Genomic DNA, 19,470 nt, shown 5'->3' on the forward strand with positions numbered 1-19,470 from the left:
TCCCTTTTAATTAAGGGCTACCAATCAAGCTTTGAGTGGATGAGACAAGCATTTGGTTTTGGTTTTGCCTGGTTTTTAGTCTGAGTTGGTAACAGTGAGCAGGAACAATTATTTTACAGTCAATATCCTTGCTTTTTATATAAAGCTCAAAAGTGAATTTATATCACCAGGATAGTCATTAAATATTTTTTTTAAAATATTTTTTTTTGCTAAAGCTGAGTTAGCACTAAAAATTTTTGAGACCTTTTTTGTAATAAATTCCTGCATAGTAATTAAGTAATTATGTAAGTTTTTAACACTACTTCACCAATCATGTGTTCCTACAGGATTTGATGGCATGTATTAATTTATATTTATCATTTACTAATGGACTAAAAACATACTACAAGACAAGACAAATGATAAGGAAATACCACACTTTTGAAGAAAAACCCATCATTTCCAAATCTCATTTAAGTGTTTTTTGACACAGTAGCTTCTATAAATATCAGTTGTTGTCATATTCAATTAATTCCTTTAAAAAAGACAGTGCTAACAAAGCCACAGCCAAATAAAATGTCAATGACCTTTAAGGCCCTGACTCTTTAATAATAGTATCTGTTTAGTTTTATATTGCACTGTTATTTCAGTTGATTTCAGACTTTTGTTACGACCAGATAGGTAGGTCTGTGAGTTTAACAATTTGAGATATACAATACACACATTTGACATTTACTAAGCTAAATTTCTGTCTGAGCTTACAGAAAAAAATGCTACAGTTCATATTTAACTAATTATCTTAATAGTTTCCAAATAAATTTCACAAATTCAATCATTCTAGTTTAATGGATGCATAACAGAATCTCAACCTCGGGTAAGTTTAAAAGTTACTAAAAAGCAAGTTTGTATCTGTTTGTGTTATGAAAATATCAATCTGTAGGTACAATTGTCAAGCAACCTTGAGACCAACAGTAGAAAGCTAGGATAGTAAAATATTCAGGCCATATTGTCAACTTTATTATCGTTGAGTTGTTCACTCATTACATTTCATTGAAAAAATTTATGTACATAATTATTTTTCCATTTAAAAAATATTTTTTACTAGCTTTGTTTTAAGGTAAAACAAAAAGTACTTATAGGTTATGAATGAAGTAATTTTACCATTGGTTTGATTCATTCATATTGTTCAGCTGATGCGCTAAATATAGCACAGACAAGAACAGGCACAGGTGGGCAGTTAGTAATGTTAAAACAACAGCTACAGGCGACATTAGGGCTGATGCAAATCAAAGAATATGTTAGAATCACAAGGACCATTCAACATGAAGGAAACAAAAACATTGATTATCAGATTGTAAGTGTCCATTGCACACACATTATGCAGGTTAACAGTAAGTCACACTGCACAGCAACGGGGATTATGTAGGTGAAGCCTTCTGCACTCAGTTAGTCCTCTTCCACTTACCAACAGGTCTGGCCTGCTAAGGCACAAACAAGCCAGCAAGATCTATAACACCAACGAGAAAAATGTGAGACATACTGACAATGTGGTGCTTAGGGACGAGCTTACACCTAATATTGACTGTGGATGGTCCTTGCAATTCACCAATAACCATTATTTTGCGCGAATACCAGTAGGCGTTCCGTACGAGACGTGTGCGCGTGTCGATTCAAAACACACCATCGTTATCGATGTTTGTATCCAATCCATCCCTAAATTATATAATTCCCCTAATCGCAGCGAAATAACGTCACGAAAACACAAATTTTACTCGTTCACAATGAATAAATGCATGTGATTCGAGAAACATGGCCACCGTACTTCAAACCTCCAAAACACAAATAGACAATGAAAAGAACCTTACGGCGATATGGTTCGCCAATATAGAAGATTTACACAGAATCAATTGAATAGTGTCTAGGAGCGGCTGGCATAAATAATTTCATGCATTACTCAGTAGCACGTATGTACTTAGAACTTTCTGACGTTTTACGGAATATTTGGCAAGCGACGACTCTATTGGGAATAAGAAATGGATTATCTCATTGTAACGTGCTACACGTGATTGAAAACAAATATTATTGTGAGATAAGTAGATTTGGAGAGAAAAGAAATTGGATGGTCAGACATGTACAAGATGTCCCTTGCTTTTTTAGAGCGGTACAGATAGTCACATTCCCTACTGCCACCGCCTCTACCGAAAACAAAACACGTTTTACCTCGGATACAGAGTCATCCTCGCTTTCAGAAGAGTCCGTCATGTATTTGGCAGGCGCACCTGAGTAGGTTTCGGTTTCAGATTTAGCCGGACTCGAAGCCGAACTCTGAGGAGTGGACGATTTTACCACATCAAGTTGCACATTCACCTTATCGATATTACGGTTTTCAGACTGTCCAACATTCTGCATTTTTGTCCTAATCCAATTTAACTTAATTAGTCTTTCAGTATCAACACTCTGTCTACGAAATTAACACGTTCTTATATTAGCAAACAAAATTTATTTCGTCATTTAGCCAGGTTGATACCCGCCATGTCTACTACTATGGCGAGTTCCTCCCGGATGCTTCAAGTAGGCTAGTAATTATCTCCCTCTGGCGGATAAACGCTGAACTCTTACGTACTGCTGGGCTACTATGAAACTCGAAACTCGAAGTTCGTGTCGTGCGGTTCCTTTGACACTTATACTATTTAATACGAGAGCGAGAGGGACGGTACGATACGAACATCGAGTTTCAAATTTCGTAGTAGCCCTGCTGCCCCTATGGGCAAAAATGTGTATCTTCACCGACTTTTCAAATATTTTATTCGCAGAAAACACTTTTTTGAAAATAGTCAAGTAAAAAAATTACAATTGTTATTATTTCATTTAAAATTTTAACATATACATAATTTTATTAATTTAATTCATAAAAACTCATTTTTCTGGCACACGAGATAGGGTTGCCAAGTAAACGGCTTTAACCAGATATGTCGGTATTTTATAGACATGTTCGGTCAAAAAAAAACTTTGTAACGGGCTTTTCTTCAAGTTTATTTTTTTGCGTTTGTATAATATATTTTAACTCAGAGGGGGCTACTACGAAGTTCGAAAATCCAAGTTAGTATCGTACCATCCCTCTCACTCTCGTATTAAATAATATTAGCGTCAGTGAGACGGCAAGATACAAAGTTAGAATTTTGGACTTCGTAGTTAGTAAAGGGCCTGTCACTTCAGATAGATATAGCGTTGATGCTGTTAAGGTTGGCTGATGTGATAAGGGTATAACGAATATTGTGAGCATGTTTTCAAAGCCCAAATTTGTACAAAGCCAGTTTTAAAAAAAAAATGCCATATCATTGTTGTTGAACGCGCTATATTATTCACTAGCTGTATCCGCGACTCTATTCGCATGAAATCAGATATATATCTCTGTTAGAGTCGCAATAAAGTCTATGGTCTTTTGAGTTTTCGTTATGTCAGTACTGTGTTTTGTCTCTCGAACAAAGAGATGGCTACCTAATAGTGTATGTTCTTCCTTTGTATCTCAATAAAGCAGCTAAACTGTGCCAAACCCTGTTTTATTCAAGAATATCATCAATCTCAGCCAGTGCCTTTTTTATCACGTGCTTTGGTCTGCTCGTTTATTTATTTTTTATTTCTCAGCTCTTTTAGTATTAACTTTACCCAAACAGTTTTTTAAGTCATAATAGATAGATTGTGTTTTGATTGCAGTTATAATTACCTACCTGAGAATGTACTTTTATAGTTTACAGAAGACGCCTTCTATTACTTTTTAACTGATACTTGCTTGTAACACTTATTTTAGGTCTAGAAAATTTATTCAGGATTAAAAGGATGCCGATAAATTAAAAATAACCCTGTATTATTGAATAATTTATTGAATCAGGCGTTACTATGTGCAAGTCCATATCAATGATCTATATATACAATTAGATACCTACTTTGCTCACCCGTGATCAAAGGAGCAAAGTGGTCCAAAGTAATTGTTTATACATACAATCATGCTTCTCTGTCCTTGAAACAAAAAATATTCATATAAAACAATAATAAGATATTCATATATAATGTCAATATTAAAAAACTACGATTAAAGAAAAAAAAAACATATTTAGAATAAAAAAAATATTTAAAATATTTATAATTATTTAAAAGTGAATATTCAAATGTAATTTTGTTTTTTCTGCCGATCATATCCTTTGCTACGAAAAGTGCACGTTAATAACGATCACTACACATGAATTTCGAAAAAATCATAGGTGCGGGATGGAGTTCGAACCCACGAACCTCTCCTTGAGAGGCGATAGGTCAAACCACTAACTAGACCACCATGGCTTTTTTTACACATCCTTATCTGAGTAAAAATAATCTGACATGTACATCTAATTTCACTGAATAAATATTGATAAGTCCAGTTGATTTGTTTGGGACGGAACAAATTCCTTAGTGCGCGAGTGAGACTCTCTTATTATCTTGGCTGTTCTTTTCGTGATGTCCTTAAAACTATAATATGATTTGCATGAATTACTCCAGCAATTTTCGCTTATGTTCACTCATTATGTACTATTTCCTAAATTAAAAGAAAGAGCACCATAATTACGACTTTCAAAGGTTGTAGTTGTTTTAAAATTTAATAATGTAGACATATTTACCTAATGATAAATGAAAAAATACAGGGAGTCATAAAACTCCTGTTTAAATGCTATTGTACCGGATAACTTACGTCTTAAATCGAGTTTAGCTCGATATGTTTCGGGTATTGATATAAGTCTCACGGTAGATTCATGTTCAAAACCTCCTGTTTCATGAGGTCTATGTTCTCTAAAAGCTCCAAAGTATAATATCTTGTAAGAACCTTGAGTATCAAAATCACACAATTTTGTTCTAAAATGTTCAGCTTTTTGTTAGGATCAAATCCGGATTTCCTCATTTCATGTAAGTGTAACCCTGGCTTTGAATTTTAAGGGTTGGCAACTCTATTCCGGCATCCAGCAGGGCTACTACGAAACTCGAAACTCGAAGTTCGTATCGTACCGCCCCTCTCGCTCTTGTATTAAATAGCATATGTGTCAGAAGAACCGCACGACACGAACTTCGAGATTCGAGTTTCATAGTAGCCCTGCAGTTTTTAACGCCGACTTCACACACTATACTAATCAAATCCCCAAATTTCGAAACTGTTTAATTATATTTTCTGATTTTTATTTATTAGTATTCACAAAACTAAAAATTAAATTTATTGAAACTTTAGTTACATTATGATATCCTCAACAAGCGTGTAAACAGGCGTTATGTAGTCTTTTTTTATATTGCCATATGGGAATATAAATTAGAATGGCCGCGGAAAATATAAGAAAATAATCTGAAAAATATTTGACAAAATATCTTGAAGTATCTACAACAAACTGAAATCAGAAATGTAAATAAATTATGAGTGTATTCGTCAAGGAAGTGAAACAAACGAGTTATGTGTGACAATATTATACAACAGGAATATAAGTTGACGTAAACAATGTAGGTAACGACAATATTTCCAATAATTTTATCATGGCCTTTGATTGTGAATAAGTTTTTACTTTAGTACCTGCTTCTTTTGTAAGTATTTACAAGTCGATGGGATTGTTTAAGATGTCTTCGTAATATTACAAAGCATAATGGCAAGGGATGGGGACCTGCCTACTATTTTTAATCCGAAACGGGTTCGCACTCCATCTGTGATAATAACGAGTGAGGAAGTTGAGACTGAGCGAGGGGGCGATGGCGACCGGGATCGTCCGAATGGGCCTCCGACGCCGCTGAGTCCGCGGGCGCCGCTGACGCCCCAGACGTCCGTGTCCTCGGCGCCGCCACTGACGACGCAACCCTCGCTGCAGCACGCCTTCAGTGAGTCTGCGGCGAGCAGCCAGGACGAGGAGCGACAGCTGCGCGAAAAGCAATGCCCCAATTCTTGCTGCTCAAGGTTTGCCAAAAAGGTATAACAATTTGCTTTATGATCAACACTTTGTTACATTCAATTTCACAGTTGTTTTATCATTGCACCAGTGGAATGGTCAGTTTAGCAAGGGGTGATTAATTCTGGGACTTCAGGATAAGACATACTGAATGCGATTATCAGTGTCCAGGCGTTAGACAATACAACTACAGGTCTTGTTATTAGGTACTTGATCTATGAATATGAATAGGAAACTGAAAATATTTTTTTTCTTGTGGTAAAGGACCATATTTATTTATTTATTTGCTGACTGTTGACTGACTAGCTGACTGTTTTCCGCAACTTGACGACTTTGCGACATTGGATGTAGGCACTATTCATGCCAGCCCAACTCTTGGAGGAAGCATAGCAGACCGTACTTAGTACCAGAATTCTTGATAACTTGTGTTAAACAGCTCTTGAATTTTCCATGTTCTGTGCCTTGAAGTAAATAATAATAATAATTTATTTTCAGACTAGGTCCATAAAAATTACAAAATTAAAAACAAACAATTACAAAATTAAACTTTTTTCAGATCTACTATGGCATCTGCGTAACTCTGGTGCTCACAGCTTCCTGGGTAACATCGACCCACTGCATCAAACACATGTACTTAGAGGAGTATCCGCCTGTCATCCATGGAACCAGCACAGAGTCCAGTTCTCCTTTCAATTATACCACAAAGCTACAAACTCGTGTAAGGAAAACAATCTGTTTTTTTTTTCCACTTTTAAAAGAATATTCAGTGTATATCTTATCAGCCCCTGCTCTAGCCCTTGATCAAAGCAGAGCAAGAATGTCTTTACCGCTTCCTCGCATCTCAAAAGGTGCCATCTAAATTTTACTTTGCACTGAAAACTGGTGGTCCTTGCCATCAGACGCCTAGTGCAACACAGTGGGTACAAATGTGCTAAGTAGAAAAAAATATTTAATGGAATTTCTTATTTTCTCTTAATTGACTGAATGAGCAATTAAGGATGACTGAAAAGCAAAGTGTACCAAAAATATTACATAGTCAAATCTGTATCTGATTTACTTAATCTGTTTTTCAAAAATAAAGTAAGCATACCATAATCGTGATTTCTACCTGATATACAAAAAAAAACTGATCTAGGCAGGAAATCTAGCCATAGGTACCATTTTATAATTAAATTGTAGAAGCCTGAAAAGATTTCATTGAAAAGCATTGCATAAATCTTATGCCTGCACTCATAACAAGCTTATGTATAACTATGAATTTCCTGTTTACAATATAATATCCTTCAAGAATACTTCACACTTGTAGAAGAGTAATAAATGTGTTCCTCCCCCAAAATCAAAATGTCACAGGAACAGTCTCCTCATGTGTGTAATGTAATGTCTCTAGCTCTACATTGACAAGGGCAAAATATGTTTTAAGCAACGGTGAAAACCATAAAAAAATGTGTTTGTTGAAATATATGTGTTGATCTACTTTTACACTCACAGATGTCAATTACAGTAATTGATCCTCAAGTGGATCCAATAAAAAGATGTGTCTATTTTCATTTTGTTTTCATTAACTTCCAGAGGCAAGAAGTTCTCTTTTTATGTGTGATAGCTAAGCGGTGTACAAAGACAAATATCTACTAATATAAATGAAGCAATCCTGCTTCAGTTTTCTAGCTTTGTGAGAGCACACACAGCTTTCCTATTGGTGGAGTTATGCTTATACACCATAAACATATTTAGTCAATATATCTCTTTAAACCTCTTGACACACATTATTTTACATTATACAATAAAAATAACTGGGAAATGTTGTTTCAGAATCTATACAACGCCCCATTCTTCACTGCCTGGTTCTGCACCAATTGGCTGATCTTCTTCTATCCCATCTACATGATTGTGATGCTGATACACAACAAGTGCAAATCCGCTAACGACATTGTCTACGACGCCTTTCGGGACTTCAGAGAGAAGGGGTTTACCTTCGGTAACTTAAGAGACTATTTTATAAATATTACACTGACATTATTCCATGATTTTGCCAAAAAATGGCTGGCTCTCTACCGTGTGGTGATTTCGAGAAAATGGATCTTAGTTGACCTTTATGATCCTGAAAGAATGCATAAGCCAATATAGATGATATTATACCTATATTATCTATTCAATATAGGTCTATCTATTCATAAGTGCTTGTTATAGCCTAAATTGAATAAATATATTTTGACTTTGTCTTTGACTTTGAGGTCTGTGGCTAATTTATTGTCAATTTTAGTAAATCTGTTCAGCTATTATAATTTTATTCAAATTTGAAGTATCTTGTTATAATTATAAACAGTGGCCGCTGAAGTAGGAATTAGGGAGTCCTCCCTAAATTCAAACTGGCCACTACATTTATGAAAAAAAAATTAAATGATGATGATGTCTTCCTGTTATCCCTCACTAGGGACATAGGGGTCGTAGAAGAGTTTTACATTTGGCTCGATCTATCGCGGCTTCTTCCAGCTCTTCCCAGCCGAGACCAATTGAGCCAGCCTCATTCTCAACTGAAGAAAAAAATGCGTAAGATAATTGTCCGTACAAAGCCATGACCACAGTAACCCCATACGCGTGGAGTATTTCCGTGGTCCCTGTTCATTAAGACTAGTATCTATACTATAGCATGGCTGGCCAATAGAATTTAAAGCTGGCCATAACTTTTTTAAGTATGAGGCGGTGCTTGGCCACTTCTTTCAGAGGTACATAACTACAAAAATTTGTCTTGCTGTTAGCCGGCTGGCCGAACAACTCGTTAGCGGGCAATTCAAATGCCTTGGCGGGTATATGTTTAGCCCGCGGGCCTGGATTTGACCAGCCTTGATTTAAGGTGCGGACATACTATTTAAAACCCGACGCCACGCCACGCTTACACACGCCCTCCAACATGTGGCAGTACTAATCAGTCCCATATATTTATTATGATCAGGAGCAGATAGAAACATGCGTCGGATTCTATAGCATAACTTTGTTACAGCTCGTTTCATCAGCCGCTGCGGCCTCTTCTGCCTGCTGTGGGTGGTCACAATCTACATGTACACATATTCACTCAAGATCTTGCTCTCGACCGATGTGGTAGTGCTATTTGCCACCAACGTGTCCTGCATCTACCTGCTGTCTTGGGTCATACTGCATGAACAGTTTGTTGGCGTTAGGGTGAGTTTTGCTTGCTTAATTACATTGTTCTATGTTTTATTTTCATTAAAATTCACTCTTATCATCTCTTTTAAACTTATTTGCGAAGAGGATAGCATTTTTAGGAAGGGGGTTCCTTTTGGCAACCATATCATAAGCAGGGATCGGACGGGTCAGCGTCATGGTTCGCAATAATATGGACCTGAGTCCAAAATTAATCAAATATTTAATAAATTTTCTTACCTAAAATTTAAGTTTGATTCCAAGTAAACAAACACACGCACAAAGATTTCATGATGTAAATTTATTAAAGCAAATAAACAAAATTTACAAATTTTCTGTGGTCAGTCTATTCCATCCAATTTCAAGGACAACAACTTATATTAACATTTTACTAAGGTAAATAAGTTAAGGTTATTATTTCTAGGAATTCAAATGTAATTTTGAATCCAGTAATTAATTTTAGAGTTGATTCAATTCAATGCTCAAAAGTATAGCTCCAATGGTATACTACCAGTAACCGGTAAGCCATTGTTCCGTTGCTTCAGTGTACGATACTTGGATAAGAACATAAAATAAAAAATAATGTGGAGTCATATCAACACTATTGCGAACGACTTGATCGTAAGTTTTCTTGTACAACAGATTGTGGCCGCGATTCTATGCGATACTGGCATCGCGCTTTTGGCGTATATGGACGGCATCACGGGCAGCTCCACGCTTGGTGGGGTCGTCCTCGCAGCCTGCGCCGCCGCCGGCTTTGCCATATTTAAGGTGGGTTGCGTAGACGCGTGGTGCCATAACAATATTTCCACCGGAATTTTGAACTGACGAGTTTCTATGGGCGTTTACGAGAAAAATGGGGTCGGTATTATCTGGGCCTGTAAAGAGTGTCACACGACGGGAGCAACGCAGTCTCTGGATTGTTATTATTTGTTTTGTCATAAATATTTTTTATTTCCTCGCAGTGGTCGTGAAGAGCACAATGCTTAGTCTCGGCCAAAAGTGCAATAGATCTCGTATAAGTACAATCGAAGGCCTCACCTTCAGGTCGGCCTTCAAATTAAATACGTCATCTATTGCTTACTTTCCAGCCTCTACAGCAATGTACTATTTCGACCTATGTTCCGTGGAGAAAGTTGTTCAGTTTAAGCAACACTATCACCTGTTTAAGTAAAGTATTATCATTTGGTACCACCCAGTATAATTGTTCCCAGGTGTTATTCCGCAAGGTGATGGGCGAGGTGAACACCGGTCAGCGCGCGCTGTTCTTCTCCATAGTGGGCGTGGTGAGCCTGGCGCTGCTGTGGCCGGTGTGCCTGGCGCTGTACCTGACGGGCTCCGAGCTGCTGCCGCCGCCGCAGCAGCGCATGCCCTGGCTGCAGCTGCTGGCGGCCAGCCTCGCGCTGCTCGGTGAGTACGGGGGGGGGGGGGGGATAGGCTGGTGCAGTCTTGAGTAAAAGTGGCGTGGTATCAACTCAATTCCCATCGGGTTGCCTAAATTTTTTACTTGAGATACTGCACTGCCTCCGAGGAGTTACTTCCAAAGACATACCTAAAACACGTTTCTATCACTGTCCAGATTGCCCATCGAAAATACACAACCAATCCAACTGCATCGAGGTGTGAGACAGGGAGACGTTATTTCTCCAAAACTGTTCACAAATGCGTTGGAGGACGTTTTCAAGCTCTTGGACTGGAACAGGTTCGTCATCAATATCAACGGCGAGTACATCACCCATCTTCGTTTTGCCGATGATATAGTCATAATGGCGGAGTCGCTGGAGGAGCTCAATATTATGCTCAGTGACCTCAATATCGTCTCCCAACAGGTGGGTCTTAAAATGAACATGGACAAGACTAAAATCATGTCAAATGTCCATGTCACACCCGTGCCGGTTATCGTTGGGAACGATACACTCGAAGTTGTTGACCACTATGTTTACCTTGGACAAGTTGTCCAATTGGGTAGGTCCAACTTTGACAAAGAGGTCGCCTGAAGAATCCAACTCGGATGGGCAGCATTCGGGAAACTTCGTGATATCTTCTCGTCCAATATTCCGCAGTGCCTGAAGACTAGAGTCTTCGACCAGTGTGTGTTGCCAGTGATGACTTATGGCTCTGAGACGTGGTCCTTGACTGTTGGCCTCTTAGAGAGGCTCAGAGTCACGCAACGAGCTATGGAGAGAGCTATGCTTGGAGTTTCTTTGCGCGATAGAATCCGGAATACGGAAATTCGTCGAAGAACTAAAGTCATTGACATAGCTGGAAAAATATGCAAGTTGAAGTGGCAATGGGCGGACCATATCGCTCGAAGAACAGATAACCGTTGGGGGAGAAAAGTTCTCGAGTGGCGACCACGAACCGGAAGACGAGGCGTTGGCAGGCCTCCTACCAGGTGGACTGACGACATCGTGAGAGTTGCGGGAAACCGGTGGATGCAAGTGGCGAGTTGTCGTTCATTGTGGCGGTCTAAGGGGGAGGCCTTTGTTCAGCAGTGGACGTCTTCCGGCTGATGATGATGATGATGACACTTTACTAAATTTAGGGGCTGTTTCACCATCCATTGATTAGCGTTAACCGACGGTTAAATGTGATGCCGTCTCCGTCTATTCGAACAAAACAAATAGAGATGGCATCACACCTAACCGCCAGTTAACACAAATCAATGGATGGTGAAACAGCCCCTAAGTGTATTAACTTAAATAGACTTTTGCGTAAGAGTGAGTATTAGTATTCTATGACTTAGAAACATGACCGTAATTTTGTCGCTTGTCGTTTCTGAAAGTTTGCCAAATTTTCGAATAGTCACTATAATTTCTAATGTCTTTGTTGTTCCAGTTTTCCACCTCGTGTTCCAGTTTGGGAACATTGTGACTTACAACATCTTCGTCTCGCTCGCACTCATTACAGCGGTTCCTGTTTCTGCAGGCGAGTGTACAGCATCAAACTTACAGTACAACTATAATGTTAAAGTTGCTCGGGACTTATCGGATTTCTTCATTTTCCTGTAGATTCATAGGTGAAAAAAGAAGAAAACCGATCTTCCGTTTGGAGTTCCGAATGCCATTAGTAAACTAGTTTAATTGTAATTTGAATTTGGAGACAAATAAATTGAAATTATATACTTGCTCAGCGGGTAAAAATTTGGCCCTGGAATGTATGCAATAATAGGTAATTTTGTATGCAGAGAGGGTAAATTTGCGCAAAACGCTGAGTATATTTTAAAAATTAGTAGTCTTTATTTTTTTTTATTATTAGAGTTAGGTTCTGTTTCACCATCCATTGATTAGTGTTAACTGACGGTTAAATGTGATGCCGTCTCCGTCTATTCGAACAAAACAAACAGAGAAGGCATAACATTTAACCGTCAGTTAACACTAATCAATGGATGGTGAAACAGCCCCTAAATGTGATAATGTTATATTTTGTCAAAGTCAAAGTCAAAGTCAAAATATCTTTATTCAATTTAGGCTACAACAAGCACTTATGAATGTCAAAAAAAATCTACCACCGGTTCGGAAAAACTCTGCTGAGAAGAATCCGGCAAGAACTCAACGAGGTATATATATTTTTTTTAAAACAGATTTACAATATTATTAAATGACATGTATACATCACAAGTATTTAACACAACTTTATTTTTAACTTTATTTTTTGGAAATAACTTATTTGGTGTGGTTTGACCTAAAACCTCTCAAGCAGAGGGTCGTGGGCTCAAACTCTGTTTCGGCCCTCTGAGTTTTTTAAAATTCATGTGCGAAATTACATTTGAAATTTACTACTAGCTCTACGCAAAAAGGACAACATCGTGAGGTAACCTGCAATAAATGTGACTGGCCCGCGTGGGAGCTGCGACCCAAGCCCTCTCATTTTGAGGGGAAAGCCTATCTATAAATTAGATCACACCAATTTTGTCAATTTTTAAAAACTCTGTTCGTGTTCCAGGTTTAGACGTGGTGCTATACGGAGTCCAGTTTGAAGGCATGAAGTTGGCCGGGATAGTTCTGATCGCTGTTGGCTTCTCGCTCGTCATGTTTCCCGACAACTGGCCGAACTACATCATGCGCTTACTCAGGTAACTCACATTATTGACTACTAGCTTTTACCCGCTGCTTCGTCAAAACAACAAAATGGAACCCGTCCTTCGGTATGTTACTGACTGAGACTGGCAGAGAGGGGGGGGGGTCTCCATACATGTAACAGTAAAAAAAAAACAGCAAAAATCAACGTATGGCATATATTTCGACAGATCATTTAAAAACACTGAGGTTTCTAAAAAAATATTTGTTTAAGTGAATATTTTCGGAAACAATCTCTTCCGATAGTTGCGAAAATTGTGTCCCCCACCCTTATGGGTTTAGGCTGTTATTTTGTCAGTCATGTTACTCTTGTCATCCTGAACTAAGAACAATAGTTATGTTTTAGCTATTGATGCCTTCAAGTTAAGAGTATTATTTTTCCTTTAAAATCTGGCAGAGCCAGCCACTCTCTTGTGGTTGCGAAGTGGCGAAGATAGCTCACGGGCTTATTGCCTAAGGACGTCTTTGGGCTGGCAATGATGATTGTGGCCATTGATAGCTATGTACCTTACGGCCCTAGACTCTAGACTGGCTGTTTGGAACAAAACGCGCGGCGCTGTCACGGACGTCAACAAACTATAGTGAAAGGTTCACAAATTCGCGCTGTGAACAAATTTTGTGCGCCATTTTGATCTTGCCTTCGGAATCCAAAAGCTTAATGTTTACTTGACCTGAAATGTAAATTTGAGAATTAAATTATTATTATTATTATTTATTTTATTTATGACGGTGGAAGCAGTCTAACACTTCCACTGAACGTAGGTAATAGTTAGTGTTTAGTTTTGTAACTAAGGGACCCCATACATCCCTGTATTATTATTATTATTTTTTGTATTTTTTTTATTTAATTGTATACTGTAGTTTTTAAGTATTTTATTTGTAATTATATTATTATGAAAAAATGACTTTCTGCCAAGTTTCTTGCGGCGCATTCTTCTTGGCAATGGTGGTCTTTCCGAAAGCGCTGGTAGTTTAAAAAATGACGTGTAAAAGTGCCCATTGCGGCCTATTTACTGAATAAATGATTTGAATTTGAATTTGATGTAAGAAATATGCAGTCTATACCTATACGATGATTACGGCAGATGGAGCCGCCGGCAGCGCGGCAACAACGGCTCCGGGCGCAGCCGCGACGCCATGGACTTCCGCACCGGGTATATACGCTCGCACCTGCGCTCGCCGTCGGGCCGCGTGCGGTGACCGCCTGAACACTTGGAATGAAGGACCGTTGCGTCATAAACTTCACGGTTCGTACCTCTACGTATCGCCCGAACACATGGAATGAATTGTACGGTCAAGGACTTTAATTCATAAGTCACCATGCAACCTTTTCAAAGTAAAGTTTTGCAGGTGGTAGGACCTTGTGCAAGGTCCGCCCGGATTGCTACCACCATCTTGCTCGCTAATCCTGCCGTGAAGCAGCAGTGCTTGCACTGTTGTGTTTCGGCGTGGAGAGTGAGACAGCCGGTGAAATTACTGGCACGTGAGGTATCCCATCTTAGACCTCTAGGTTGGCAACGCGTCTGCAATTCCCCTGGTGTTGCAGATGTTTATGGGCGGTGGTGATCTCTTACCATCAGGAGACCCACTTGCTCGTTTGCCATCCAATCGAATAAAAAAAAAAAAAGTCATTACGACGTCACTATGACGTTTACTGTATAATGGTTCCATGGTGGCTCATGAATTGAAGTCTTTGACCGTACATTATTGCAGAGGCTTGCAATAGGCTGATGTATAGACGGATAGGTATACGAGGCTGGCAAGTTCTTTCACGCCGAGTCTTGTATAGTGCTTTTCTCAAACATACACTGAAATAAAAACTCCTAGAAATTAATGTTTTTTTTTTCGTAAGACAGCTAAATTTGTAAGGTCAAGGACTTTAATTCATGAGCCACCATGGAACCTTTTCAAAGGAAAACTCATTACGATTTTCATTGTTCAATAATGCGATGTCATGTCACTATGACGTTTACTGTGAAATGGTTCCATGGTGGCTCATGAATTAAAGTCCTTCACCATACCAGACTTAAATTATAACTCCATGTATATATGTGTTTATTTTTTATTTCTTTCTACCTATGTCAAAATCACCAAGTATGGATTTCGGCCTGTAAATTATAGGCCTGCAACGGTATAATTTGAAACCTATATTTTAAAGAACACAACATAAACATTTCATTGCATGTTTGAGCAAATACCGTTGCATTATTATAAATTTATAACCTTCACGGTTCGTACCTCTTACCTACCGCTTTTGTTTTTTATTAAGAGTTGCTGGGGTGAAATGAATGTGTCTGGCATATGTTGTGCAAGTACGCTGTGGCTTTCAGAATGACAGTTAAGCGTCCCCAAAAATGTTAGCTCAGGTGCAGTGTCACAAAATAAATATTCCTAGTTGTCGTTAGTAGAAACTAGCATGTCTAGTTGTCTAGGCACATAGCTTTAGATTCGCGGACGCTCACTACCAGGCTACATACACTATTATATTGCTATCGGCCATAAAATAACCTGGTTATTGAACATCACAACGCGTACTTGTATTGCAGGTGTCAGTATCAAAGCCCAGTATAGATCTGCGAGAAAAATCGTTGCATTGGGAGGCCGCAAAGTGTACGAATTTGAAATGGTCAACGAACGCCGCAGTGTAATACAATTTCTTGCAAGTCTAAACTGAGCTTTACAGACAAAGTATTTAAAGTCCCGTGGCCTTATTGTCTAATGTTCTGACGTTCGCGACCGCATTCACCATCTCTTTCTAGCATCATAATGTCTTATACCGTCTGAAAGAAAGAAATGATGAAAACGACTAGACAATAAGTCCTCTGGTTCAAGCGACCGGTATAAACCTAGTGCCATCCACGAAGACGCGTGATTTTGTCAAAATTTGCCATTAATGTCATTGTAATAAGAACCACGGCACGCGTCATCGTGAATGACTCTACCTATAAATGACTTTCGCAATGGATGATATTGTTTGCTAACGAACTAAATTTTCCTGTTATGTTGGAACTGACTGTGTAAGAAGAAATATCCAGGAGCATATTTTTGTTGTACACGGATATGCTATTAGAGATTTTTACGACATGCTCGCTATTATCAGGATCGGAATTGAAATCAGAAGTTGTTACGTTTGCATAGATATGTAGTACTCAATCTGCTCATTATATCCTTGTGGTTCAATTATCAAGTAGACCTCAAAAATAACTGGCCAAAATTTACAAATCATTTATACACATTCTACACTTGTATATGTGAAAAAAAAGCCTCGACGTTTCGCTCTTACAATATCGGAAATTCTATTAACGATTTTTTTTGACGGCCGTCTCATTACATAATTTTTTACTTTCTACTGAGACTTGAATTTGCAGGAAATAAGACAAAATAAAGCTGAGATTTGGATCGCGACAAGATACGCTAAGTTTTTAATGATTCGCGATTATTTATACTTGACTAGAGTTTACCCCGCGGCTTCGCACGCGTAAATTATTCGATCAGGCCCTATACCACGAAGTGCAAAACTCGAACTTCGTATGTTGCCGTCCCGCTGACGCTTCCGTCATTTAATACGCGAGTGAAAGGGACGATGCGATACGAACTTCGATTTGCGAGTTTCGTAGTAGCCCGTCTGGTAGTTACAATTGATATTACGGGATTTTACTAAATTCCCCTGGGAAATATCAAAATATATGTCCTGATCTTCATTGAGCTAGTGTTAAGAACAACCGTCCAAAATTTCAAGACTCTAAACCCAGCAGTTGAAATTTCAAGATTTTATCCCTATCCCGTGGGAGTATCGGGATAAAAAGTAGACTATGTGTTATTCTAGACGTCCGTCCAGCCGTTTTAGTGTGAAGGAGTAATAAACATACATTATGTTTGTTACGGGGTGTACAGCGCCGGTTCTTAAGCTAGAGCGAGATCGTTTACACCGCTTCCGCGCCTGACAAAAGGCGCCATCATAATTATTATTTTGCTCTAGAAATTGTAAAATGGCGCCCCTTGCCATCTGGCGGCTAGAGCGACTGCTCGTCTTGCTGTACCTCACCGACCGATTTTTATGTCATTTTTTATGTATATGGGTGGATCAACTATTTCTTGCTTTTAGTCTGTCCCGTCAGTGAGGGGACAAAAGTAGTACCGTTTAATAGAAGAAATGTTGTGGCGCATTACACTAACATGCTTATTAGATGACCAATTATAGAAGGGATTTAAAACTATTACAAAAATATGCATATTTGGAAAATTTTAAACATGAACTTACGGTTTAAAGAGTGACTCAGGATAACGTAACTTTAGCAACCAGTGACAAGAAAAAGTTGATCGACCCATATTCGGTAGGTCTGAGAATAGGATGTAAACTATTTTTCATACTTCTACGCGGACGGAGTCGCGGGTAACAGCTAGTAACTTATAGAATATATGGAGAATTCGCAGTCACAGCACGGGTTAGGGTAACGAACTGGATTCGCTTCTCAGCCTTAGTATTTTTTGTTTTCTGTCTCAGTAGACATTGAAAATATATTTCTTTTAAACCGTCAAAAACTTATGAACTTCATTCATCAACATAAAAACCCGGATCAAAGACGATCTATACGATAAATTACTTCAGAACTAAATGCTTGCTATACTATAATATCTAGTGCTTTTATTATTTCATAGACTATTTACATTACCGTCCGTCCTCTCGACTTAAAAGGTATCTGATTTAGAAAACATCACCATAAGTAATAATTTAATAATATATCCAGTTTATCGACACTGGTTGCCTAGATATACAGTGATATCGATATCTCAGCTCACGTTGAATCACATCACTAGTACACTTTACAATTTATCATATATATTCTATATAATATATCTATATAATCTTGATGTTGTGATCACCAGTAGCGGTTAGAAGTAGGTTTTGGACCGTTTAAATGTACGAACAAACAATTAGCGTTACCACATTACATTACCGATGGCTCAAATCATGCCAATACTATTGCGGAGTACAATACTATCGTTACTATCGAGGCTGTCGCAGTTCTAGAAACCAATATATCGATAGTATTTTTTCCATAACTTCAAACTGTTGATCGCACTCTGTCGAAAGTAATTTCTCGTTTCGAGTTATCGATAACTTTTGTTATAGAACAGCTGTCGATAGACTATTTACTTTTACATTCGACTGTCGATCGGTAACACTAGAAATAAATAATTAATTCGTATTCGTACATGTAGACGCGCCTAAGGATGGCTTCCGAATTCATCTTAGAAAATATGAATATCGAATTTTTAATAAAATCTAGTCAAATATCTAGTCAGGGTATAAATATATTTGTTATACACGAATGTAGTTTCCTTTTAACATAACTTTAGCAGAGTTTATTTACTGTAGATATTATTTAAATTTTAATAATTTACTTTTATTTTAAGGACATTGTTTCTATTAAGTTTAACATAATGTGCTTTTGTCATATCCTAAAACCGCCCCAACATGTAGACTATAATCTAAGATCACAATTTAGGCTATGGGACATGCATGAACAACGTCATCAGTGAAACTAGTGACCTTCATCTCATTATAATTATTCCCTTAAGAGTAATTTATTTTATCTCATATATTTAGTCATGCGTGACCCGTAGTCTAAAAGAATCACTTCTATACATAAGCAAGGCTGCTGGGTATAAGCTACCGGAGGCGGCGGACCAGTGTGTATTGTATGGTAACGCCATGAACTGTATAGGTACCTCGCCTCATGCGTCGATTCGTGTCTCGCATATCACCAAGTGGAAAAAGAGTTTCGGCATACTTTCGCGGTGGGGTCCCGTACATCATGATGTCCTTTCAGTGCGGCGAGAGGCGAGACGAAACGTGAAGCGAGTTGCGAATGCTTGGTCAAACAGTTTCGTGTCGTTACTTGTCGCTCATCTCATCTCGTCATTCACGCGCACGTGTAAATGGGCGGGGCGATTATTCGAGCGTTTCAACCGTCTCATTTGGACACTTTTGTAAAAATGGCCGATACATTTTTTTTGCTTGTTTGGTAGAATTACAAGAACTCTAACAAATAATCGAAAACGACATCAAAATCTACAGCCAATTCGTAAAAAATGTGACCAGAACAATGAGGCATTTGGAACGCTCTAATTATCGTCCGGCGATAAGTGATCAGATCCGCCGCACATTAAGGGGCTGTTTCACCATCCACTGATTAGTGTTAACTGGCGGTTAGGTGTGATGCCGTCTCTATTTGTTTTGTTCGAATAGACAGAGACGGTATCACATTTAACCGTCGGTTAACGCTAATCAATGGATG

At 38.4% G+C, this 19,470-nt stretch overlaps 2 protein-coding genes across 4 annotated transcripts in view; one reads left to right on the forward strand and one right to left on the reverse strand.

Annotated features, from left to right (window-relative positions):
• mask (multiple ankyrin repeats single KH domain) overlaps positions 1-2,559 on the reverse strand; it is a 58,465-nt gene extending 55,906 nt beyond the window's left edge. Inside the window, 2 exon segments of the mRNA XM_074096058.1 lie at positions 1,445-1,486; positions 2,200-2,559. Of these exon segments, the coding sequence (XP_073952159.1) occupies positions 1,445-1,486; positions 2,200-2,388 (231 nt within the window). The 5' untranslated portion in view covers positions 2,389-2,559.
• On the forward strand, positions 684-19,282 carry LOC141433922 (solute carrier family 35 member F3). 3 transcript variants are annotated; one of them, XM_074096069.1, is made up of 11 exons: positions 684-853; positions 5,608-5,951; positions 6,487-6,648; positions 7,740-7,905; positions 8,929-9,107; positions 9,732-9,860; positions 10,304-10,499; positions 11,928-12,017; positions 13,035-13,164; positions 14,254-14,415; positions 18,898-19,282. In XM_074096069.1, the coding sequence occupies exons 1-10, from the start codon at positions 829-831 to the stop codon at positions 14,366-14,368; spliced, it is 1,536 nt and encodes a 511-aa protein (XP_073952170.1). In that variant the 5' UTR covers positions 684-828; the 3' UTR covers positions 14,369-14,415; positions 18,898-19,282. The 3 variants fall into 3 exon arrangements, with proteins under 3 accessions (XP_073952170.1, XP_073952168.1, XP_073952171.1); XM_074096067.1 differs by having other exon boundaries at positions 685-853; positions 14,254-19,282; XM_074096070.1 differs by lacking the exon at positions 684-853 and adding an exon at positions 5,149-5,493 and having other exon boundaries at positions 14,254-19,282.
• The last annotated feature ends 188 nt before the right edge of the window (positions 19,283-19,470 follow it).

The sequence above is a fragment of the Choristoneura fumiferana genome, chromosome 13 (assembly GCF_025370935.1).
Source record: "Choristoneura fumiferana chromosome 13, NRCan_CFum_1, whole genome shotgun sequence".
In the NCBI taxonomy this organism is placed as follows: Eukaryota; Metazoa; Arthropoda; class Insecta; order Lepidoptera; family Tortricidae; genus Choristoneura; species Choristoneura fumiferana.

Bases quoted from the DNA above. Each gene is read 5' to 3' on its own strand.
- LOC141433922 (XM_074096069.1), top strand. From the start codon at position 829: ATGCATAACAGAATCTCAACCTCGG. The intron at 854-5,607 runs GTAAGTTTAAAA...GGATTGTTTAAG, and splicing joins TAACAGAATCTCAACCTCGG to ATGTCTTCGTAATATTACAA. The intron at 7,906-8,928 runs GTAACTTAAGAG...ACTTTGTTACAG, and splicing joins AGAGAAGGGGTTTACCTTCG to CTCGTTTCATCAGCCGCTGC.